At 42.0% G+C, this 25787-nt stretch overlaps 1 protein-coding gene across 1 annotated transcript in view; it reads left to right on the top strand.

The window, feature by feature from the left end:
• PLEKHA5 (pleckstrin homology domain containing A5) overlaps positions 1-24059 on the top strand; it is a 265817-nt gene extending 241758 nt beyond the window's left edge. The window contains exons 19-27 of the mRNA XM_029911661.1: positions 967-1078; positions 1314-1360; positions 3098-3218; positions 5898-6013; positions 17578-17787; positions 18552-18707; positions 19791-19915; positions 22441-22583; positions 23858-24059. Coding sequence (XP_029767521.1) covers positions 967-1078; positions 1314-1360; positions 3098-3218; positions 5898-6013; positions 17578-17787; positions 18552-18707; positions 19791-19915; positions 22441-22583; positions 23858-23952 — 1125 coding nt within the window. The 3' untranslated portion in view covers positions 23953-24059. The remainder of the gene's footprint in view (positions 1-966; positions 1079-1313; positions 1361-3097; positions 3219-5897; positions 6014-17577; positions 17788-18551; positions 18708-19790; positions 19916-22440; positions 22584-23857) is intronic.
• The last annotated feature ends 1728 nt before the right edge of the window (positions 24060-25787 follow it).

The raw sequence follows: 25787 nt of genomic DNA on the forward strand, positions 1-25787 counted from the left end.
CTGCAGGTTCGGCCGATCGCTGCTCCCAGTGGCCGCGGTTCGCTGCTTGGCCTGGAGCAGCAAACCACAGCCACTGGGAGCCGCAATTGGCCGAACCTGCGGATGCGGCAGGTACACAAACCGGCCCGGCCCGCCGGGGGCTTTCCCTGCAGAAGCGGCGGAACAAGTTTGGGAACCACTGCAATAAATTGGGGGGGGGGAATGGAGTGTAGGGAACCCTGTGCAGAGGAGCACCACAAGCCATGCATGCTACAGATTGGCTTTCCACACACAACCATGGAAGGGATATTGCAGATGAGTGGCAGGAGCAGGGAAATAAGTACACAGCAGACCCATTGGCACAAATTTTGAATGGTTATGGGGGCACACATAGGCCCATAGTTTATTTACCAGTGTAGAGTAGTTCATTCAGGACAGAGACAAACTCAATTCCACACTGTCAGTCATGCTGCTTTCATGTTGATTGGATCCACCTACGAGTCTGTACTGATGGTATTCCCTTTTGGCCAATGCAAGACATGCAAACAGCTCAACATATGAAGAATCATCCCACAGAGCAGAGCTGTGGTAATGTGTACAGTGGTGAATTCCCTTGTTTCCATTCTCCTTTGTAGATTGAGACATTGTGTCCTCCTGTGTCACTAGTGAAATGCTCTACTGTCAAATTGCTTAATTTTCATTTTAGAAGATGAGATTTGCAAAGCCGCTGAATCAAGCAGCTGGAATGTGTGAACAGTCAATTGTTGTGATGGTGGCTACTTCACTAACCACCAAGGAGAGGATACAGTAACCTCCAGATAGTGTGAACATTATATCAGTGTGGATGGGGAGTGTCAATTATCAGATTGCTTCCTAAATCCTGGTTCCTTTCACTAAGGAGAGAAAATTGTGTACTGTCTACAGACAGTAAAATTGTTTGTTCTTCCACCATATTATATGTGCTGTCCCATGTCTCTTTACCGGCAGACTGAGTCAGCAGGTATACAGCGTGCTCAGATTCAGAAGGAACTTTGGAGAATTCAAGATGTCATGGAAGGTTTGAGTAAACATAAACAACAAAGAAGTTCTACAGAGGCAGGTAAATGGGCTGCTTTTATTAAACCACATTGTACTTCTAGGGAATAAACTTTAATTGCTTTTTTGCTTGACTGAAAACTGTTTGATATCATAGTTGCTGGAAACAAGTGTAACTGAAATTATTTACCAGTTGAAATTAGTGTGTTTAAGCCTTTCGGTCAATACGGAGGCAGGCTTTTGTTCTAGTTCATAAATAGTTATTTATTGTAAACCGATTTTCATGTTTTTTTAAACAGGTACCATCGGATCAAAGTCTTTTTCAGCTATTAAATGTAAAAATGAGGTATGATTTTAGTAGTTTTATATTTTAGCATCAATGAATTTCTGAATTAAAAATTATTGGCTGACTAAAATTATTTCTGAACTCTTCTAATGGTATCAGAAATGTGTATTCAGTATATTTAAATTGGCAGATCTGTTACTGAATTATTGGATTACTTTTGAAGGTTAAAGTCCCATATAGTAATTCTAAATTTTTCATTTCTTCTGTGACTTCATATTCTTACCAATTCATGATTCTGTGTCCCCATTCCTCACCCTTTTTTGTTCCCAGGCCTCTACCCCAAAAGTGTAAATCCTGATTTTTTCCCCCACACACACATTTCATGGAGAGAACAAGTATATTGTTTTACATCTCTCTTCATATATAAAGCCTGGTTCGCAGATGTGCCGAGCACCCCAACAACAGATTAAATCGATGGCAGCTCCAAGTGTTCAACCCATCTGGAAATCAGGCCCATAATGTCTAGAAATCATAGCTTTAAAGGGACACTGTCAACGTGTTACACCCAAAATTTAAGCTTGGTTTATAAAGGTTATAGAAAATCTAATATGCACCAAAATCTTTTAATAATATTGAATTTCAATTAAAACGGTGGGGTAACAAAATCAGTATGCTTAGTCACAACAGAAGCATGTCCGTGCATGAGAGGCAGAAAGTACAACAGATAGAAATGAAAGCATAACTAGCTGAGTGAGATGCAGAAAGTAAATGGTAAAAATGAGATTTAAAAGAGAAGTATTTCAATCTCTGAATCTAGATGGTGTTAGTAAAACAGTGTTGCTTGTTAATATATCTTTTTAGTATGACAGTGTCCCTTTAATTCCAAAACACACAGCTTGTATAGCTACAGTAATATACTTTTTAAAAGTTATAAATAATTGTAAAAGTGTGCATATCTAAATAAGGTGACTATTCTACAATCTTTAGGAAGAGGAAGTAGTCCCACCTCGTCCTCCACTCCCTCGGTCCTATGACTTTACAGAGCATCCTCCCATAATCCCCTCTCTGCCCAGTGATAGCAGCTCCTTGCTCTGTTATAGTAGGGGCCCAGTACATCTGCTGGAAGAAAAGAAGATACACCAAGTTCAAGGATATCAGAGAAATGGATCTTACTGTGTAAGTGGCTAAAATTGCCACAATGTACGTCAAGCATTTCCTCCCATCCGCTGCACAGTCACTTTTATTTTGCCATCTGGCTACTTTTGTGCTGTGTAATTTGTTTTTGGCTAATTAGTTTTATTTCTAGCTGCATCATTTGCATCTGACATTTTTTCATCAGATATACCATGGTTATAAATGTGTTTTAAGAATCAAACATCAAAGCAAGACTCTCACGGTGATTCGATATATTTTGATCACTTTTTCAAAATCAGGTTTTTCTGAACTCTTGTTACACTACACAAACCCCAGCCCTGGCAATCATGTATCTGTTGAAGCCTTTTATAGTTAGTTTTTTGTTTCTTGGGGTTAGCGTTGTATAATAATGGTAAACTTTCTTCTTCACATCAGCCAGACTCAGTTTATATAACTTTTGAAAGTCGGTGGCAGTTTGTTTCGTGTTAATTGCAAAATGAATATCACTACACCAGCCCCTGAGCAATGGAGCCTTGGCTTACAAAAATAACATATTTAAATGAGAGCAAAATCAGCCGCAAGATTACATTGTTTGATTCTTAAGATACTAACATTTAAATGATAAATCAGTGTTCGTTACCTTTTACTATTCTCATCTTCTAGGGTCCAGATTATAGACTTTATAAGAGTGAGCCAGAGTTAACAACAGTGGCAGAAGTTGATGAGTCTAATGGTGAAGAAAAGACAGAACCAGTTTCAGAGTCAGAAACTTCTACAACTAAAGGTTAGTGCCAAGCATGTTGATTTCCAGCCTGTTTTTCAGTCTTTCACAAGGAATACAGAATATTGTAAGTGCCTTGTAGAAACTGTTATTTTATTTGTGTGTGTGTGTATATATATATATTTGTGTATGTATGTGTATAATATTTATTTCACAAATAGTATGTCCATTGCTTGATGCCAATGAAACAGCTCCCGCAATAAAATGCTTTAGTTGTACAACAAGAGGATTTCAGTCAAACCACAGAGAAATGAAACATTACACTTAACAACAACCCTGAAATCCTTATTGACACTGTGTCAAATCATATCATTCATGTCCCACACACATCACTCCCTTGAACAATTACCCATTTTCTGTCCTTGCCCTCATGTGGTTTTTTAGTCCAACTCGCAACAGTATGTTTCCAAAAAGGCAGCATCACAGAATTCTCAGTCTCTCTCAAGACAAGGAAATAATGTGGTTTTTTTTTTTTTTAATCTTGTAATTGTTGAATTGCCCTCTGTCTTGTGATACAATAGAATTAATGTTATTGCCCTTGGAATATACTCATAATAAAGGTCTGTGCTGTTGCTGAATGCCTCAGTTTCTCTTCTTCATATAGTCCCCATAAAAGCTATTAATTACTTGGTAGATTCCTTCACCGTGAACACTCACTTAAGGAATCTAATACCCCTTGTTAAAACATGTAAAATAGCTTTTTAAAAGTTGTGTTTGGAAAAGGCAGTTGTCAAAATCCCCTCACTTTAACAATATGTGCTGCACCCCCATTAGCCAAATTGAAAGAACATTCAAGAATGATGTCTTAAAATCAGCCTCTTCCTGCCCCCGTAGTACCTGCAATGTTCAGTGCCAGTCAGGTCACTTGGCTTCTGTTCTGATGTGATGACTCAGCATGCACATGAGCTGTTGGTGTTATGGGACTTGGCTGAATGTGGTTTAAAGGGATTTCATTAGTTAACTTATAGTTTCATGTTGTTTAGTTTTGAAGAGTTGAAAAAGCATTTAATCCCTGTGGATTACCTCATTCACTTTATCTCTCATAAATGGAGAAATAATTTTGTCTGTCTGAGAAAACAGGCCTCACTTAAGAAAAGCAGATAATAAGCTGCCTATCTGATATAGATGGCACTTAAAAAAAATAGCTACAGCCTCAGTGTGGCAAATGAGTGGGAGATTCTTCCTCTTACCAGTAGATTGAGATAATTTTATTGTAGCTCTTACTGTTTATTCCACCCAATGAGCACTTAGTCTTCTAATGCACTTAATTCAGTCTAGTTCTCTTTACTCAAAAAATCCCAACAGCATGAGGGAGAATATAAGCAGTCAGTTTTTCCTAATTGTCTACATGCAGTAAACAACATATTGCTTATACTTGTATTTGTATTGTTTCAGTTAACCTTTCCATACCTTCGTATCCCAAACAATTTCAGCAGAGCTCAACTTAAAAATCACACATCTAAAATTGTATTTTTACAATTTTAACAAACCAAATCTAAGGGCTTGTCTACATGATGGTGTAACGCACACTAAGTGTGATTTCTATAGTGCACTAAGGTGTTATACATTAATTGGTCCATATAGACCCTGCTTGTGGGATCGAAAGGTTTACAGTGCGCTTTAACCCAGCACTATGTTAAAGCACACTGGGAACCTTTAGTGCACACCAGCAGGGTCTGACGAACTAACTAATGTGCAACACCTTAGTGTGTTTTAGAAATCACATCACAGTAGTGTGTATAGCCTTACCATGTAGACCAGCCATAAGATGACTATAGCCACATGTAGTGGTTGCTACTGCAATAAAATAAGAGATTGGAAGGGAACATTTTATTTCTTTTTTTATTTGTTTGTTTTGTGCACTTTACAGCACTAGTTATTTTTAATGTTTCCCTCTGTCAATTATTTTCCTTTCATTTGTCCTTCGCGCTCCAAGAAAGAAATAACATTTTAAAAATAGGAATTTGTGATTGTAAAACTCTAGAAATTGGAGACCAGTGACCTGCAAAGGAGAAGAAAAATAGGCTTGTGCCCTTTCTTTTACTGTTTTGATGACTAAAGAAGGCCTGAAGGGTTTCTTGAAATGCATTTGTGTTGGTCAGATGCTCAGCATTCCTTGTGCAGTACGAGTTCAGGTCCTATCTAGTCTGTTTTGTTTTAAAAAAGAAAAAACTTCCATGACTAATTAACATTTTGGATAAAGGAAGCTTTAGTTAAAGATGCATCCACCCACCTCTCCAATTATGACAGTAGCAATCTGCTGAGATCTACAAGAGTTCTTCTAGCAAAACCAAAGACCACAGCTGACATTCCAGATATTTTCAAGGGAAAAAAACTTGCAAAGGGACAAAAAATTGTGAAAGCCCAAGCAAATCTTTTGGGTTTTCTTTATGTATCATGAAGAAGCAAAACAGGAGCAAGCCTAATTTTTAAAAAAATCCTTTGCTGGTCACATTTAACATACTGGTTAAATACTGACTAGATTTCAGTTTGACTGGGTTTATTTACATAGAAAAAAAATGCAGATATACTAGTTAGGCATCATGACTTTTATGGTAAATACAAGAGTGGTAGCCTATCAATTAGTGACTTCACATCCTAATATGTTTTCGGTGGAAAACAATACAGTATTGTATGTGCCATTTTGCAGAACACTTAAGACGCTGTTTTATTACTTTATAGGTTCACATTTTCCTGTTGGAGTTGTCCCTCCCAGAACCAAATCACCAACTCCAGAATCGTCAACAATAGCCTCTTACGTCACTTTAAGGAAAAACAAGAAGATAGATCTAAGAATGGTATTTAAAAATAATTTGCAAGCATTGAGATTTACAACAGTGTATTTGTTTTCCAAGTTTAATTTCTGGATCTTTAGTTACTTTAAAAGCTTTATCTTTCATTTACTTTAAAACATCCCACTGGCTTAAAAAGTACAATAAAATGTATTACCTTAGTGCATTCAGTTCATAAGTAAGGAATGACAGCATTTTAAAATTCACTTATGCCAGAACCCCCATAGACTTCATTACATTTGAATTGGTAAAGTGCTAAATGTTTGTGATAAAAGCTACTGAATAATTGAGGACTTAAAATCAGGCTCTTTGATTTTTCTAGTGGTCGCCAGTATTATTGCTAAACTAGTTTTGAATCTATTGCCAGTGGGTCATCCCCAATATTGAATTAAAAGTACATAAAGTCCTGCCTTTTAGGCTTGGTTTTTTAAAGTGCCTTTCTTGTTGTGGGGCAAAGGGACAGCATATTATTAACCTGTGTTGGTAAATAGTTTTGTTTTTTTTTCCCAACCCAAAAATGATTTTTGAGACATCTGAAATAATCAGGACAGTTGAGAGTACAGTGCATAGTACTGAACCTCTTGTGATTTTCAGATGAGATGTCAGATAGTGTGGGATAAAGGAAGAAGACAAAATGACTAAGATAGGAAAAGGGAGCAGGGAATAGAGAAGACAGAAGGGAAAACTGACAGAGGATTTTAGGAATGAGGATGGAGGCGGAAGCAAGACAATAACAAGTGTGAGTTCAGAGAAGAGATTACTACCACTTTTGAAAAGACAGTATCCAGACTTTTTGTGAGCTTTTATGACATATGCATGTTTGGGAAATCAGAGTCCACGACGACAACCGTACTCTAGTCTTCAACCTTGTCTGTAGTATGAACATTTTCTATTACTACTTAATACAGTTTAACTGTAATCATAGAACAAGGTGAACCAAGTCCAGAACCATTCAGAAAACAGCTTAAAACCTTTAAATGCAGTTGCAGAAATGGTGCTGAACATAGTTTGTCTTGGTCTATGCTTGCAGTTAAATTGTGTCCAGCTGTACCCATTCATAGAGTTTAAGGCCAGACGGGATAATTAGATTATCTCCTCTGACCTACTGTATATCCCAGGCCATTAAATTTGAGCTACCCCTGTATTGAGCCCAATAACTTGTGTTTGGCTAAAGCTTATCTTCCAGAAAGATATCTTGTCTTGATCTGAAGGCTTCAAGAGATGGAGAGTACGCCAGTTCCCTTGGTAGTTTGTTCCAATGTTTAATCACCCTCGCTGTTGAAAACTTTTGCCTAATTACTAATTTGAATTTGTCTGGGTTCAGCTACCAGGGGTGGCTTTTGTTTTGTCTTTCTCCGCTGGATTAAAGAGCCCTTTAGTGCTCAGTTTTTCCCGGTGAGTACATATACATTGTAATCAAGTCATCTGTCCATCTTCCTTTTGATAAGGTAAACAGATTGAGATCTAAATGTCTCACTGTAAGGCATTCCCTCCCCCAGCTTTTGAATAATTTTTTGTGGCTCTTTTCTTTACCACCTCCAATCTTTCAACTTTTTTTTAAAATGTGGACTTCAGAACTGTATGCAGTATTCTAGTAGTCTCATCAATGCTATGTATAGAGGTAAAAACACCACCCTACTCCTACTTGCTGCCCATCCCTATAGGTGTATACATCCAAGGATCATGTTAGTCCTTTTTTGCCACTTTGTTGCACTAGAAGCTCAGACTGAGTTTGCTTGTCCATTGCTCAACATGAGTTCCCAATGTGATGCTGTGGAGAAAAAGGCTAATGTGTTGCTGACACCTGTTGTCAGCAATGGGTAATAATTTTTCTAGTATAGACAAAAGTTACTGATACTTTTTAGCTCATTTGACAGCAGATTAGCAACTACGGTGCTGGTATATTTTAGGAATAAATTAGGAGTGAGGAAACAACATATGGATGCCAAATGTATGGTGGTTCTTCGAGGAATGTCCCCGTGGGTGCTCCACTTTAGGTGTTCATGCACCCTGTGCTTGTAATGGGAGATTTGTGGTAGCAGTGCCTAGTTTGGTTGTGCACGCGCCATCGCCGTCTCACGCTGCTCCAGGCAGTTACATAGTACTGTGCAACCAACTGTCCCTCAGTTCCTTCTCTACTGCCTTTTGCCTTGAGTCAGAGCGATTAGCAGTGCCCTCACTTACCTTTAGATAAGATAGTTTATAGTATACTTAGTAATTAGTTTATCATTGTTACTCTTTATGCTTATTTTATTTAAAAAAAAAAAAAAAAAGTCTCCCTTATTCCCCTCAGTAGGAAGATTAAGTTTAGGCTTCCGTAGAGTTACTGCTCCCTTCTTATTTGGGACAGAACCTCTCCACATGCCCGGATCGCCGAGATTCAAACGCTGCCTGACTTGCAGACTGTCAATCCCTATCTCTGATAGACATGCACAGTGTGTCTGCTGTCTCGGCAAGACGCACATTCCTCAAAAGTGTCCACGTTGCTGTAATCTCATGGCCAGAACAAGAAAAGTTATGGATCTTCAACTTAAGCTCCTTATGATGGAGAAATCTCTGATATCAGCCTCAAACTCTGAGTCGAGGACCCCTCCGGACCAACAGTCACCATCATCAGCTCCTACGAAAGAGACTTTACCAAGAAGTTACTAAAAAGCAGGCTCAGACTTCATCACAACTGGAATTGGCTACGAAAAAGCGATCCCCTACCTCCAAGTCTACCTCGGTACCGATGGCACTGAGCCAGGACCTTCCGGTACCACAAGTTTTCAGAGAGCCAAAGACCCTAAGCGGGCAAGCTCAAACAGAGGCTCACAGGGCAAAGTGAAACCCTTCACCTTGGTACCCACAGAGCTGAAAAGGCGCTCCACACCACCTGCGGTACTTACATAGCAGAGCACAAGATCCTTGGCACTGGCAGCTACTACTCACACTCCCATACCACCAGCAATGCCAACATTGGTATTGACGCTCACGGTACCACACCAATTCCTGAAACATACAGACCTTCTGGTCTTCTCAACACTGGAATCTCCGCTACTCGGTACCGATGGTATCCATCTCGATTGGTACCAAGCTGGCTGACCACTCCACCTAGGTCAGCTCCCCCTCACTCTAGTGACGATGATGATGAGGATGAAGGGGTGATGCATACAACTCATTACTCCTCACCCGAACCTGGACCAACCCACCGACCAGAGTACCACTCATCCTCAGAGGCACGTCGCTGGTATGGGCACCTGTGGGCACAAACACACCCCATGCCATTCCCACCAAACTGGCCCAGTTGGGATCAGTGGGCAGTATACAGGGCTCAACATCATAGGCCCCCTAGCCCACCAAGATCAAGAACACCATGGTCACCTATCCCAGCAGCATCAAAAACACAAGAAGGGGTGACTGAGGAAACCTCAGACCAGGAAGCATTACCAAGAGTGAACCTGTCCTCTTCGTCACCAGATGGAAGTATAATGTCCCCACCAGAGGGGATGACTTCAAGCAATTCCAGGAACTCTTCAAAAGATGGCAGAGACCTTGGGCATATCACTAGAAGAGGTACCTGAATCACAGCATAAACTACTAGACATACTTCAAACATCTACCTCGGCAAAGATAGCATTTCTGATCAACGATGCTATTATGGAGCCTGCCAAAACCATCTGGCAGACACCAGTGACAGCACCCCCTTCATGCATAAGATCAGTCAAGAAATACTATGTGCCATCTAAAGAAGTTGAATTCTTATTTAAACACCCCACACCAAACTCACTAGTAGTGGAAGCAGTAAATGGCGAAAACAACCCATATGACAGACTGGAATAAGTTAGATCTCTTCAGCCACAAGGTGTATTCATTTGCAACACTGCAGTTTCGCATAGCTAATTACGAGGCCCTACTGTCCAAATATACACAGAATTTTTTTGAAAGTTTCAGAATTTATTGAAGAGAAAAAAGAACAGTTTAAAGCTAATATCGCCAAAGGCCATCTCATCGCCAGGACAGCGCTGCAGGCCTCTCTTGATTCCACAGACATGGCCGTATGCTCCATCACAATATCTGTGGTAATGCGCCATGCATCATGGCTTCATCTCTCGGGGTTTCCCAGGGAGATCCAGTCAACAGACGAGGACCTGCCCTTTTAAGGCCCAAAGTTATTCACTGCCAAAACAGACAAGTCACTCCATACTCTTAAGGACTGAAGGGCAACATTAAAATCCCTGGGCATTTATACACCTGCAAATAAAAAGAAATGGCTGGTATTCTACCCAGAGATTCTGCTTGCCGCCGTACACGCAACCGCACAGGCAATATGACCAACGCTGCAAACAAAGACAAACCAGGTGTCAACAAAACCAAAACGAACCTTCAACATCCCAGCAATCTATCTCGAGACAGCAATTTTGAAGGTGTGGTCGAGGACATGAGACAACCACACGCTCTAACGCTGGAAACCATCTCCCGAACGTTCGGAGATCACCAGTCACCAAGTACCAAGTCTGGAACACCATCACTACAAATAAATGGGTTTTTAGAAATTATCCAACAGGATTATTCCATCCCCTTTATCTCCATCCCACCTACCCACCCCCCTTCCCTGTCCCTCTTCAGTGACCACTCTCATGAGTACCTGCCACAACAGGAAATAAACCACCTCATACACCTAGATACAGTGGAACCATTACCAATGCAGCACAGGGGGAAAGGTTTTTACTCTCACTATTTTCTAACCCAGAAAAAGATGGGCGGGTGGAGATCCATTCTGGATCTAAGAAAAATCAACAAGTTCATAAAAACACAATGTTTCAAAGTGCTGACACTTAACAACTATAATTCCAGCATTAGAGAAGGGGGACTGGCTCTTAGCCCTCGACCTGCAAGATGCATATTTTCACTTTACCATCCATCCATCACACAGAAGATTCCTAAGGTTCACCCTGGGAAAACAACGTTTCCAATACAAAGTATTATCTTTCAGCTTGTCAACTGCCCCAAGAATTTTCTCCAAAGTTTTAGCACTGGTGGCAGCGCACCTCCGCAGACAGTCATGATATTTCCATATCTGGATGACTGCCTCATAAGGGCACCAACATAACATGAAGCAGTAAGTGTCACACAGAATACGATAACCCTTTTCACAAACTTAGGATTACAAATAAACACGCTTTAAAAGTCAACATTCATTCCTGTCCAGAAACTGGAATTCATCGGAGCTTGTCTTGACTGTTCAACCACGACAGCAACACTACCTCAGCAACGCTTCATCACACTCGTCAACTTAATTTCGACAGTGACGGACAGTCCACAAACATCTGCCAGAACATGCTTACAACTACTGGGACACGTCAGCAACGTCATTTGTCGTCAAACACGTCAGACTTCACATGAGATCCCTGCAGGCTGGCCTTAAACAGCGTACATACCTCACAGACACAGCCTACACAGACATCTCACAATGCCAAACAAGGTAAAGGACTCATTTAAGATGGTGGACACAGTCAAAGAAAGTCTGTACAGGAGTCCCATTTCTAGAAAGGACTCCAACAATGACAGTCACCACGGATGCCTTCCTAATAGTCTGGGGAGTGCATTTACTCAACAACATAGTACAAGGTCAATGGTCCCAATCAGAGTCCAAAATGCACATAAATTTGTTGGAACTAAGGGCAATTCGCAACACATGCAACCACTTTCTATCACGAACAAAAAACCAAAGCCATCAGGATGCACACAGACAACATACCGTGCATGTTTTACATAAATCGCCAAGGGGGGGGTGCACAATCACACTCCCTGTGCACAGAGGCGATACTGTTCTGGAACTGATGCATCAGTCACAACATTGACACATCAGAATCCTACCTTCCAGGATGTCAAAACACAACAGCAGATGCACTAAGCAGAGATTTCTCCCAAATCGTGAGTGGGAAATGGACCCTGGAGTTCTACATATGATATTCAAACTATGGGGATTCCCTACCATAGACCTCTTTGCAACAGCACAGAACACCAAATGCCCACAATATTGCTCCAGAGCCGTATTGGGACCCTGTTCCCTAGGCAACACTCTCCTCTTCAAATGGGATGCACCGTTAATGTATGCATTCCTCAATCACTCTCTTAACCTGGGTCATACACACGATCAAGAGGGACAAATCCAAAGTCATCCTAATAGCACCTACATGGCCCAGACAGACATGGTTCCCATACCTGCTAAAGATGGCGGTACGCTCACCTCGAAACCTTCCCCAATACCTCACCACCTTGCACAAGATGTGAGACACATCTACCATCCCAGCCTCTCAATACTCCACCTCAGGCCTGGCTACTCCATGGCTGAGAGGAATTGAAACGGCCTGTTTGGAGGAAGTAAAAAACGTATTACTGAATTGCTGTAGAACAAATACAAGGAAGACACATGTCCATAAGTGGAAATGGTTCAACATTTAGTGCCAAGACGAATAGATCTTACCAACATCCTCCCCCTTAACAAGGGTACTGGATTACATATTAGAACTAAAAACACTGGGCTCTTCATAAGCTCTGTCAAGGTACACTTGGCGGCTATCACAGCTTTCCATGATAAGGTGAACGGGGTCAGTATATTTGCCCACCCAACAACTAAACGTTTCCTCAAGAGCATTGAGAACACCTACCTCAAAATAAGGGGACCTCAACCTCGTCTTACGCAGATTTATGGGAAAATCATTTGAGCTGCTTGCCACCTGCTCGCTACTCCACCTATCTATGAAGGTGGCTTTCCTCATTGCCATCATGTCTGCCAGATGGGTGAGGGAACTAGATGCCCTAATGCATGCGCGCACGCACACACACACACGCATGCGCGCACACATACCCCATACACAACTTTCTTTAAAGACAGTGTTGCCTTAAGGCCACACCCCAAATTCCTACCCAAGATTGTATCTCCCTTTCATTTGAACCAACCCATTTACTTACCTATGTTTTTTCCAAAACCAGATGCAGACGAAAAAGAGGAACCACACACTGGACGTTCAAAGAGCATTAGCGTTCTACATTGAAAGAACAAAAACATTTAGAAAATCACCGAGACTATTTGTCTCTGTAACAGAATGTTCAACAGGGGAAACCATCTCAAAGCAGAGACTATCCAAGTGGATATCTGGATGTATCCACCTTTGTTATCAAATGCTTCATTTACAAGCTCCAGTGGGAATCTGCACACACTCTACCAGAGCACTTTCAGCACCCATAGCTTTTCTCAACAATTATCATTATCAACATTTGCAGAGCAGCAGCTTGGGCATCAGTCCACACATTCACAAAGCACTATGCTATAGAGCAACAGTCATAATCGGATGCTCAATTTGGACTCACAGTTTTATCCACCATCAATAACGCAAATCCGAAGCCCTTCCAATGCTCAACAGTCACAAAAGTGCAGCACCCACAGTGCTATTCCTCAAAGAAGAAGAGAGGGTTGTACAGTAACTGAGCTTCTTTGAGATGGTTGTCCCTGTGGGTGCTCACTACCTTCCTCCTCCCCTCTACTTCAGAGTTTCATGTAGATTCTCTGCGGTAGAGAAGGAATCGAGGGATGGTTGGTCACGCAGTACTACGTAACCCCCTGGAGCGGTGTGAGATAGCAACGTTGCATGCACGACCCAACTAGGCACTGCTACCACAAATCTCCAATTATAAGCGCAGGGCGCATAAACACCTAAAGTGGAGCACCCACAGGGACAACCTGTGAGTAACCCTCACTTTGACTGGACCAAAAAGACACAGTAGTCCATCATGAGGTGTGTGATATGTAAAAGATAATCATTCCTAATAGAAATAGAATTTGGTAACAGCATATAATTTTGCAGGGATTCTCTCCCTCAAGAAACAGGATCAGTGTTTTCAGGTCTTGTAATAAACGACTTCATAACCTTGTGGATTTTCTAGCAAATTTTTCCTGGAAATTCAATGCTCAGGAAAGTGAAAAACAGTAATAACTGGATTCACACCTAATCCAGGGTGTGCTGTGTAAGACGCTGCAGTAGAGTCCTGACTTGCTGCACCATGCATATATAAGTCCTGGGCCACTCCTGCATAAAGCCTTATATTTATGTCAAGCTGTGGGGCAATTTTATGATGTGGATTTGGAACTAATAAGGATTGTAATATAGCTCTCCAGAGAGGGCTAGTGGACTTAGACACTAAATAACCTAGTCTCAGGTCTTTTATATTGCTAGTAACTTCACTTACAACAGAACATCTTATTTTATATGTACTAATAATCTTGCTTCTATACAAGATGTTCTTTGAGTAATCTATATGATTACTTGCAAAGTGCTAAAGAAAATGGAGTTCGGGTAACATTTAAACTTTCTGTATGTGATCAGCAGGAAAAAACTCTTCAAGAAATTATTTGAAACCCACAAAATTATTTTCAGTTAAAGGATGACTGCACAGCTAAGTTTTCTTTCCAAATACAATAGAGTATAATTTACAAAAACCATCAGAAGTAACTATAAATATATGCATTTTAAGGCAGCTGTCACTGTAAGATCAAGGTGCCATTTCTTGTATTCAGAAGTAAATCACAGCCCTTAATAAAGAGGAACAAGGCCCAGAAAAGGAAAACACCAATGCATTTGCTTCCCAGTACACATCTCTCTGGTCATTCTGCAACTTAGGAGAGAGTTTGCAAACAGAAAGCCAGGTAGCCATCTACCATAAAGATGGCAAGATTTGGGATCAGCCTGGTCGCTAGTGATGCTAAACTCCATAAAGCAAGACCCTCCATTTAGATTACTCTGCATTGTAATCTAATAGTTAGTAATGAGGTTTTTTTTAATTGACTACTTTTTAAAGAATCCAAGACTTTACGGCCCCCAAACCCACATCCGGCTCTGCATGGGCTCCTAGGTCTACCCACCTGGATCCAGGGTTGAGGACCCAAGTTACAATATTTTCATGTCTATCTCTGTATCCCCCATTATTAAAATATTGATTTGAATTCTTATGCATTTCTATTCATTACTCTATACAGTTTTCAAAATCTCTTCAAAATTGTACTGTCACTGACATTTTATGCTGTCCTCTTAATTTATTGTTTCAGGTAATGTTCTCATATACACCTCTACCCCGATATAATGTGACCTGTTTCGCATACAGCGCGGTAAAGCTCTGACACGCTGCTCTGAACAGCATGTTAAGGTTGCCGGTCCGGGGCTGAGGGGTTGGATAAGGGGCAGAGGGTCTCGGGGGCAGGAGCTGGGGGGGGGCAATTTTGGGGGCCCTGCAGTCCCAGAGTGGCCTGGGGGATTAGCGGGGGGCCGGGAGCAGCCCACTCCGCTTCCCTCGCCCTGGCCCCAGCTGTGTTGCTTGGGGGGGGGCTTGGGAGAAGGGATCCCCCCCGCACTCACCGGCAGGGGTGGAAGCGGAGCAGCCCGGGCCCCAGCCCACTCCACAAAACCAGCTCCTAGCTGTGGTGCTCTGCTTCCTGCCGCAGGTGAGTGTGGGACCTTTCCCCAACCACCCCCAGTGACAGGGCAGGGGCAAGGAAAGCAGAGCGGGCTGGGGTCGCATCGCTCCTCTTCCCGCTGCCGGTGAGTGTGGAGGGAGTCCTTTCCACAACCTCCCCGCACTCACCGGCGGCGGGAAGTGGAGTGCTGCGGCTGGGAGGTGGCATAGTGGAGTGGGCTGGCGCCGCGTTGCTCCGCTTCCCGCTGCAGGTGAGTGCGGAGGGCGTCCTCTCCCCACACTCATTGGCAGTGGTAAGCGGAGCAGCCTGGCCCCAGCCCGCTTCCCACCGCAGGTGAATGCGGGACCACCCCCCCACCCCACCCCCAGCGACACAGCTGGGGCAGGGGCAGGGGCAAGGAAAGCAGAGCGGGCTGGGGCCGCATCGTTCCTCTTCCCGCTGCCGGTGAGTGTGGAGGGCGTCCTTTCCCCAACCTCCCCGCACTCACCGGGGGCGGGAAGCGGAGTGCTGCGGCTGGGAGGTGGTGGAGTGGAGTGGGCTGGGGCCGCGTTGCTCAGCTTCCCGCCGCAGGTGAGTGCGGAGGGCGTCCTTTTCCCCCACCTCCCCGCACTCATCGGCGGTGGGAAGCGGAGCAGCCCGGCCCCAGCCTGCTCCACTCCGCCAGCTCCCAGCCGTGGCGCTCCGCTTCCCACCGCAGGTGAGTGCGTGACCTCTCTCTCTATCACTCACTCACACACACACACACACACACACACACACACGGCTGGGGCAAGGAAAGCGGAGTGGGCTGGGGCCTCGTCGCTCCGCTTCCCGCTGCAGGTGAGTGCCGAGGGCGTCCTTTCCCCAACCTTCCTGCATGCACCGGCAGCGGGAAGCGGAGCAGCCCAGCTCGCTCTACTCCGCCACCTCCCAGCCATGGCGCTCTGCTTCCCGCCGCAGGTGAGTACGGGGGGCATCCTTTCCCCAACCTCCCCGCACTCACTGGTGGCGGGAAGCGGAGCACCACGGCTGGGAGGTGGCGGAATGGAGCGGGCCAGGGCCACATTGCTCCGCTTCCCACTGCTGCCGGTGAGCCCTGTCAGGGGGCAGGGTATGTGGATAGGGGTCGGAACAGTCAGGGGATAGGAAGCAGGGGGGTGGGGTCCTGGGGGTGGGGTCCTGGGGGTGATTAGGGACAGGGGTCTCTGGAGGGGGCGGTCAGGGAGCAAGGAAGGGGGGGGGCCAAAGAAAGTTCGATATAACATGGTCTCACCTATAACGCAGTGAGATTTTTTTGTCTCCCGAGGACCGTGTTATATCGGGGTAGAGGTGTAGTCGCTTTATTAGGTGAAACAACTTTATATAAATTTAAACAACCATTTCATTGGAAAACAAACTATAGTGGGCACTATTGTGCAGTGTAGGCAAAGACTGTCATGTTTTTGTTCTGTGTTTGTACAGCGCCAGTTTGTACTGGTCCATGACTGAGACTCTTAGGTGCTACAATAATATGAATAATAATAAAGTTGAACTCCATATCAGCTGGTCATGGTAACCACTCCTTATTAACTGACCAGCTCTTATTTACCTCAGAGCAGGTCTACACTACCACTTAAGTCAATGTAACTTCAATCTCTCAGGGGTATGTGAAAAAGCCAACTCCTGAGCGACGCAACTTACAACGATCTAAGCGCTGTCCACAGGTGGAGTAATTATGCCTTCAGCCTAGAGCGTCTTCACCAGACATGGCACAGATGCATCTAGTGCTTCTGGTGTAGCCTAGCCCTAAGTAAGTGCAAAAGAAGAACAAAGGCAGCTGAATCTTCTAACCCCAACCCAACGGTAACCACTATCAGCTGACACATTAAACATGCCAGTCTTTATCTACACTGAGTGCTCAGTCATATTTAAAGTTAAAACATGTTCTACCATGATGTAATTTTCTAGTGCAGATAAATCTTGTCCCTAAAACTTCCTCTGGTACTTGACATATTGACCAGTCTTAATATAGGGGATACCAGAGTTAGGCCAAATGCAGGTGTGCAGAACAAGCTTTTTTAAGTGAACACCCACATTATATGTTCACAACATTGCTTCAAAGAGTGCCCTTTAATAAAGTATGTTCCTTTCTTTTAAGGAAAGGCCGAGAAGTGCAGTGGAGCAGTTATGTCTGGCAGAAAACACTCGGCCTCGAATGACTGTGGAGGAGCAGATGGAAAGAATAAGGAGACACCAACAAGCTTGTCTGAGAGAGAAGAAAAAGGGGCTAAATATTATTGGCGTTTCAGATCTGTCTCCTTCACAGAGCTCATCCTTTGTTAGGGATAATCCATTTAAGCTGTCTCAGGTATGCCAAAAGTTCCTTGGTGTGTACACAGTAATATGTTAGAACAAAAAAAAAATACATCTCTTTTTTTTGGGGGGGGGGAGGAAGAAGTTGCAAAGTCAAGTGCTGCTGCTGCTTTGGTGGCGGCCTGGGCCTTGCACTTCAGAATGTCCATTTATAGCAGGCTGCCAAAATTGTCCTTAGGAATGCAAGCAGGAGAAAGGGAAATCGACTTTAACAGTTTATAACTCAGCTAAACCTAAATGGAATTTCCTGGGATAAAGAAAAGGCACTCCTCTAGCCTGAGGTTACCAAATTTCAATGGCCTGCTGCAAACAATGGAGGTGTTAGCGCTTCTCAAAAAAGGTTGCAAGGTTTTTTTTTCATAATGGAAAATGTTAGGCAGCCTAAATTTGAGAATTACTACCAGCTCCCCATACTTTATGCAGTTAGCCATAAATTTTATATCTGCTATAAGCAACAAATTGTTCCTGACTTATTACAGTTGGATGTTTTAATTACACGAAAGTCAGGATATTTAAAGTTAAGATTTCAAAAGCAATTTTAACTCTTACCTATTGCATTAAAATAACATGCCACATCTATGAGGAAATGGGAGGTAAACTTTTGAATTGAGGTCAAGGAGTCTAAAGTTTTTTTCATAACTTTTAGCAATGTTTGAGAGATCATAATGGAAGTCTCAGCATAACAATAGGAAAAGAGTATGCAGTAATACCACTGGATTTTTATTGCAAGTATCTCCATATATCACATTTGTTCTACAGAATCGAAGAAAGGACGATATGGTATCCAGTAACATTAAGGAATTAGAGAGTGCCATAAGAGAGAATGATTTGGAACAAAATCACGAAACTCCTGCAGAAGAAATAACACAACTAAATGCTGGATCAGAAGAGCATAATGCAAATTTTATTACTGAGGTAATAAGTTATATTTAGAGTGTTCAATCCTACCTCAAAAGTAACTTCTTCCACAAATACTGAGCACATCTGTAAGTAACATCACCTGCCAGTTCAGAAATTCTTCTAGATGAATTTAACTCGGGTCTTCCAGTGCATTTTGTGACTGAGGTTTCCTCCTCAGACCAGGGACCTTTTTCTTCCTTTTTTGATTTGTATAGCACCCCAGCACGTCAAATTGCTTAACAAATAAATAAGAGGAGAGACAATAATTTACACGGCATGGAGTTGGGCAATAATTATGACTTGTGCTGATCATCAAAGTGGTACTTCTCTCAGATTTATCTTGCATCTCACCCAATTTTACCCTATTTTAAAATATCCTAATTGCTGTTCATGATGATTTACAGGTGGAGCTAAAGGCTGTCAGAACCAGTACCACGCAATCATGCCTCCTTGTAATTGAACACTTTTAAATCTACGTATGCAGAATTTCTTCTTCCCTTTTTTTGCCCATATTCTTTCATTAATCCCCTTTTCTTTTTGCTGCTGCCTCTCATTTCCTCTCCTTTACCTTTACCATTTTATCAAGTTTCCACAGAGTAACAATATAAAATCAAGTTATTAAAACTGACCATCTTTTTCTTAACACCTTTTACTTGAAGCCTTTTTGAGCCTTTTGAAAGAGTGCTATTTCACACACAGATAATGACTGTATCTAATCAGAACTTCTAAAGCATTCACACCGAGTAATGTGTCCAAGCAGTTGTGCGTTGTATTCATTTTGGATGGTGGTGGAGGTATGAAAACAATACAGAAACTGCAATCCAGATTCTAGATAGTTCCCTGATAGTTCTAGGTCACTCTCAGAATTCATTGGGCCAAATTCTGCACATTTCTTCCTGTATTGCTCTTCAGGTAATGGTATTGATGTAAATTATATAAACGTAATTCTTTAGTTATACCTATATAACTGAGGCCAAAATTTGGCTCTGTTGACAAAGCTTACTTCCTGAAAATCAATTATCTGCCCACCATTCAGTATGTGCTCACAGTGTGTACCTACAGATTTTTCTTAAAACTTCTCAACTTTTCTTTTTAAAGTTGACAAAAAGCGATGACCCACTGTTACCAGACACGTGTGTTATAGCTGATCCAAAAGAAGGGAATGCTGAAGAAGGAGTAGAAAAACAAAAGAAATTGGGAAAAACACATAATGTAGATATCAGGTAAAAATAAATAAATAAAAATAAGATAATTGCATATTGAACTAGTCCAACAGTTAATTACAGTTTAATAATGAATATTTTAGTTTTTTACCTTTGGAAGCTTGATTCACTGTTCTACGCAACTCCAAAGGGGAAGTGTGGGTAGTATGGGGCTGCATGTAAAAAAATATGTTTATTTTCTCTCTAAAGGTATAAAGAATATGAATGGTTAGGTGGTATGAAAAATGGAAAAATTGATTTAAGCATGGACAGGTTGTTCATTACAAGATGGTTTTTGTGTTAAGATTTGATTGCATAATATAATCATATAAAGAAATAGCACATATTTGACCCAGTCCTGCATTCATTGTCAGAGGCAGGTATAGGATCAGGCCATGAACTGTTTACAGATGGGCTTTAAACTTTGTGATTCATGGAATGATTCAGGTCTGAATAATATTATCAAAGTTATTCTGCTCATTAATTTCACTCTTAGGGCTGGTCTACACCCAGCCACTAGTTCGGCGGCTGGGGATCGAAGTTCTGGGTTCGACTTATCGCGTCTGGTCTGGACGCGATAAGTTGAACCAGGAAGTGCTCGCCGTCGACTGCGGTACTCCAGCTCGGCGAGAGGAGTACCGCGGAGTCGACGGGGAGCCTGCCTGCCGCGTGTGGGCCGCGTCTGAACCGCGGTAAGTTCGAACTAAGGTATGTCGACTTCAGCTACGTTATTCACGTAGCTGAAGTTGCGTACCTTAGTTCGACTTGGGGGGTTAGTGTAGACCAGGCCTAGGATTCTCTCTTTGTAGATATTGAGAGAACTAAAATACTCAAGATTTTTCTCCCTACCCCTGTTCTCCTACTTCCAGACAAATTCAGAGTCCATTCTACTTAGGGGCTCCAACACAGACTTCACTCTTCTGAGAAGTAGAACACAACACAGCTATGGAACGAAATATAAAAATATAACATATTCTGAATGCAACTTAGTTTTTCTTCCTTTTTATAGCAAACTCATTATACTTAGTCATGATTCATTTCCAGCCACCTATTGAAATCAGAAATTCCCTGAGTTCACCCACCATGGATTGGTAACAAGGCGGGAACTTGGTCAACACTGGTTCTTAGATCAAACTTGGGGCAAAAGAAATAACAAGTAATTGTGAAATAGCTTGGAGTCAGGTATCCTCCCTAGACTAATTTCTGGGTTAGGGTTTTTTTTTTTTTTCCTTTTTCTGTGTTGCTGTTTTTGCTCAGAACTAATATGTGGGAAGTTTCAAATACATTTATGAGCATATGTTCATCATGGACAAACACAATTTGTGGTTTGCTTTGGGATGCAAGATCTAGTCAACAATTTTATCTCAGGATGGTGTCAAGTATCTGAAGAAGTGAGGTTCTTACCCACGAAAGCTTATGCTCCCAATACTTCTGTTAGTCTTAAAGGTGCCACAGGACCCTCTGTTGCCTTATCTCAGGATGAGGGCTTAATAGCTTTTCTTGCGTCATCAAAGCTTTCCATAAGATTCTTGTTAAAAACCTCACCTGAAGGCTCCAATGGCAAGTTTTTTATTGGAGTCCATTGTACTGTGTATGGAAGCCATCAGCTCAGGAGCAGTCTGGACTTTTGACCCCTTAGGGCAGTTGTTCTTAACCTTTCCAGACTACCTTACCCTTTTTAGGAGTCTGATTTGTCTTCCCTACCCCAAGTTTCACCTCACTTAAAAACTACTTGCTTACAAAATCAGACACAAAAATACAAAAGTGTCACAGCACACTATTACTGAAAAATTGCTTACTTTCTCATTTTTACCTTATAAAATAAAACTATTGGAATATAAATATTGTGCTTACATTTCAGTGTATCGTATATAGAGCTGTATAAAACAAATCATTGTATGAAAGTTTAGTTTGTACTGACTTGGTGAGTGCTTTTTATGTAGCCTGTTGTAAAACTAGGAGGTACATCAGCTTATCTAGATATTTGCCAAGGGTATGCATACCTGTGGTTGAGAACCACTGCCTTAGGGTACTTCATCACCTTGTAGGGTTTCCATTAACTCCATGATTTCAGAGTTAGAGTAGTACTGGAGTTTTGGTGCACCTCTTAAGTAGTTCTTGCCTAACTGGAAGCTAGACACATGTGTCTTACTAACAATGTAGAGTGAGGCCCTCTCAGATGGTCATAACATTCTCATGACACACTGTATCTTCCCTACGGCCTTGAATTTGGTATCTATTTCAGTGTATAAGTATGAAAAAGAAAAAAAAAAACTGTCAAGTTCCCAGTTTAAAGTTCTTTTTTACTCTAGAATGAATTTTATAAGATTGAAACAAAACTAACTTTTTCTTTGATTCAGGGTTTCGACACACTACTATAGGTTCCAGAAATATGTATTTGATTTAAACAACACAATCTTGTAAATGGGAGGGTTTTGTGTTAAGAGAAAAAAATTAAGTGCTGGAACTCCAGTTGCACGTAAATATTGGTTAACACCTGAAATTAAATTAAATGAACTCTAAAAATAGCAACTTTTTTTAACTAGTCTGCAGAACATGGCCCCAACTGCAAACCACAAACATGAAACCAGTCCAAAAGAGAGTGAAGCAGCCAGTGTTCAAGAGCAAGAAGGGATTATTGCTTCTTTTGCATTAGCAGTACAATCTGCAAGAGAAAATCAAACAGCAGGTATGGAAAAGAGACTGTCAGTTACACAGAGGTGTACATTGGGAATTAAATGTTACATATGTAATATACATTCTGATTGTTTTCTGATGCTCTGAAATTCTTGTGTAGTGAAAAGAAATCTAAACTAATCTGGGTCTTGCATGTATATTTTTGCACCTGATGGGGAGGGATGGACAGAGACCCAGCCAATTTCCCAATGGACGAATCTCAGAAACACACTGTTTTCAGAGGTTTAAATGCAGATCTTTTGGAGGCAACTAGTTCGAGGATGAGAGAGGGTTCCCAGAAGTTTCTCTTGGCTGGAGCAAATCGTTCCCTGTCTCCCTCCAGAACACCCCCCTCCCCAATCCTCTGCACATGTTCAGTGCTGTCTACCTCCTTTCTACTGGTTCCAATCAGCTCCATGACTTTCTCCTGTAGGTCATTTCACCAAAGGCATCTATTCTAAACACACACTTTCCTGCTGTTGATCCCCTTTCCTGATCCTTGCAGTATGAGCTCCTTGACTGGAACATAGATACTACAGTGATGAGGGCCATATTAACACTAGATAGTTCCCAATTTAGGCATTCGATTATGAACCAGCAAAATAACAGAGAGGCTGGTGTGTCTCTCCCCAGAGGTCAGGAGGGATGCCAGAAGTGGAAAAGACAGGGTGGTTGCGAATACCTTAATGGCGCACTTTGCAAGAAAATCAGAGTGCTGGGGGACGGACAAGTTGCTTATGAAATGGGCAGATGGAATGATCAATACTTGAGGTGATGAGTTGTTTGGTGCCAGGGAGGAATAAGGAAGTGCAGATGTGATGTAAGGATAAATAAACAAGGCAAACGGCACAGTCCTTTCCATGACTGCTTAGTTCAGGCCAGGACTAGGAAAGATCCTTTGTGGTGACATCATAGGGAAGGTTTAGTTACTCTTAGCTAGGGAACATAACAGGGTTATGGCTGTGTCTAGTAAACTCAATAAAGAATTCTCTTCATATTCATTAACCATCAGTCCTGTATCCATTGTACTGTGACACTACAACTGTCTGTTCTGCCAGAGGTACAATTATTTATGTGTGAGCAAATATCTTCCTTAAGAACAATGTAAATTCTTCTCTTTAAATAGCATTATTTTCACTATATAATGTTGATTTAAAAAGTTTCTTCTGATTATTTTAACCTTTACTTGCATAACACCTTGCTCACAAATTTCATGCTGCTTGAAATATTTTCAATTTGTCTAACTTTTACCTTCTGTGATATTTATTTTTTAATTTCTCTTTTCAGGAAAAAATCTGCCCTCTTCACCAGAGTCCCCACCATCACCAGCTCTATCAACGCAACCACAGCTCACAGAAGGATCACATTTCATGTGTGTATAGTCTCAGAGAAGTACGTCTGCTTTTCAGTCATGCTATTTTTCTGGGTATACTGTAGTTTTCTTTGAGAAACACACACAGACAATTTTATTAAGTAGGGTGAAGGTAGCTGAGATGTATATATCAAGCAAACAAAACAGGAATGTATTGATTCTTTGAGTAGGTGCGGCTGCGTATTCAACTGAGGTGCGTTCGCACCTAGCACACTGGAGCTGGAGAATTTTGCCGAGCAGTAGCATTAGAAGGTCACTTGTGGCCATAGCCCCTCCTCTGGCTATATGAGGTAGCACTCCCCTAACCTCTGTCTGTTCCTTCTTACCACCCATGGCTGGAGTCAGAGCTCTGTATGGTTCCTAACCTCACAACCTCTCTCTTTCTTAGATGCCCCTGGCGTCTTGTCCCTTTCCACTTTTGTCTCAGAAGACTACGTTCCTGATAGCAATAGCATCCACAAGGAGAGTCTGTTGCAGTCTCTGATGGCAGAGCCTCCTTACATACAAATCTCTAAAGACAAACTGACTTTATGACCACATCCCAAAATTGTATCTGAAGTGGTTTTTCAGCTTCATTTGAACCAGGCGGTATATTTACCTGTGTTTTTTCCTAAGTTGCATTCATCTCTGGAAGAGCAGCATTTCCACACATCAGATGTCAGGCGATGTCTAGGCTTTCTATTTGGACCAGACTAAACTGTATTGTGCTTCACCATGCCTGTTCACGTCACATACACATCATATGAAGGGTCTGGTGGTCTCTTCACAGTCTCTAAATGAATAATCTCCTTTATCATGACTTCATATGAAATAGCTTCAACTACGCCTCCTTCAGCGGATGCGAGCTAGTTCTATGAGAGTGCAAACAACATCAGTAGCATTCTTCAGTGCATTTCAGTATTGGACATTTTCAGGGCTGCTACATGCAAACCATCCAGTCATTACTGCATCTTCCAGGGTGGATGCTTGTTTCAATGGGTGGTCCTGCGGTCATTGTTTATGTAGACTCTGAGCCCCGCCTCCTGGGGCTACTGCTTGTGGGCCACTGAAGTGGAATACATGGCTGCATCTGCTTGAGGAAGAAGAAACCTTTTCTTACTGTAACTGGTTCTTTGAGATGTGATGCAGATGTGTATTCCACGACCCACCTCTGTCCCCTCTGCGTCACAGTTTCTGTGGGCACTCGGTGTGAAGGAACTGAGGGGGTTTGGGACTGCACTACCTTATATAGCCAGGGGACGGGCTGCGGCCAGGAGGCACAAGTATTTTCCCTCTACAGGTACTACTAGGTAAAATTCTCTGGTTCCCGTGCACTGGGCGCACGGACACACCTAAGTGGAATACACAACTGCATCACATTTCAAAGAACCACAGTTAAAGTAAGTAACCGTTCCTTACATGCATATAATCCATACAGTATTCAGATAAGGTAGCAGTAGTTAGAAATGAAAAGGACCAATTAGCTCATCAAGCATATTCTTCTGTAATGGTAGAATAACAGTCCCTTGATAGGAGATATTAAATTGTAATGAAACACATGCTTATGCAGTCAAGGTAAAAATGTATCAGTATTTGGGTGTTGTAACACCCAAAGGCTCCAGTCAGGATCATAGCCCAGTTGAACTATGAATTGTACATACTGTATGTTCCTAAGAGTTCAGAATCTAATTGAAGACAAATAAGTGTGACTTGATAAATAGTAGGAGGGAAAAGGATGGGAGGAAAAGGATAGCAATAATAAAAACACGCAGTTAGGCTCACTGTGTGTGTAGAATTTGATGGTTCTTTATATTTGTAGGAATCAAGGTAGAAATCATTAGCTTGGTCAGAAGAAATGCTCTTATT

The sequence above is a fragment of the Terrapene carolina genome, unplaced genomic scaffold (genome assembly GCF_002925995.2).
Source record: "Terrapene carolina triunguis isolate 2854851 unplaced genomic scaffold, T_m_triunguis-2.0 Scaffold112, whole genome shotgun sequence".
Classification (NCBI taxonomy): Eukaryota; Metazoa; Chordata; order Testudines; family Emydidae; genus Terrapene; species Terrapene triunguis.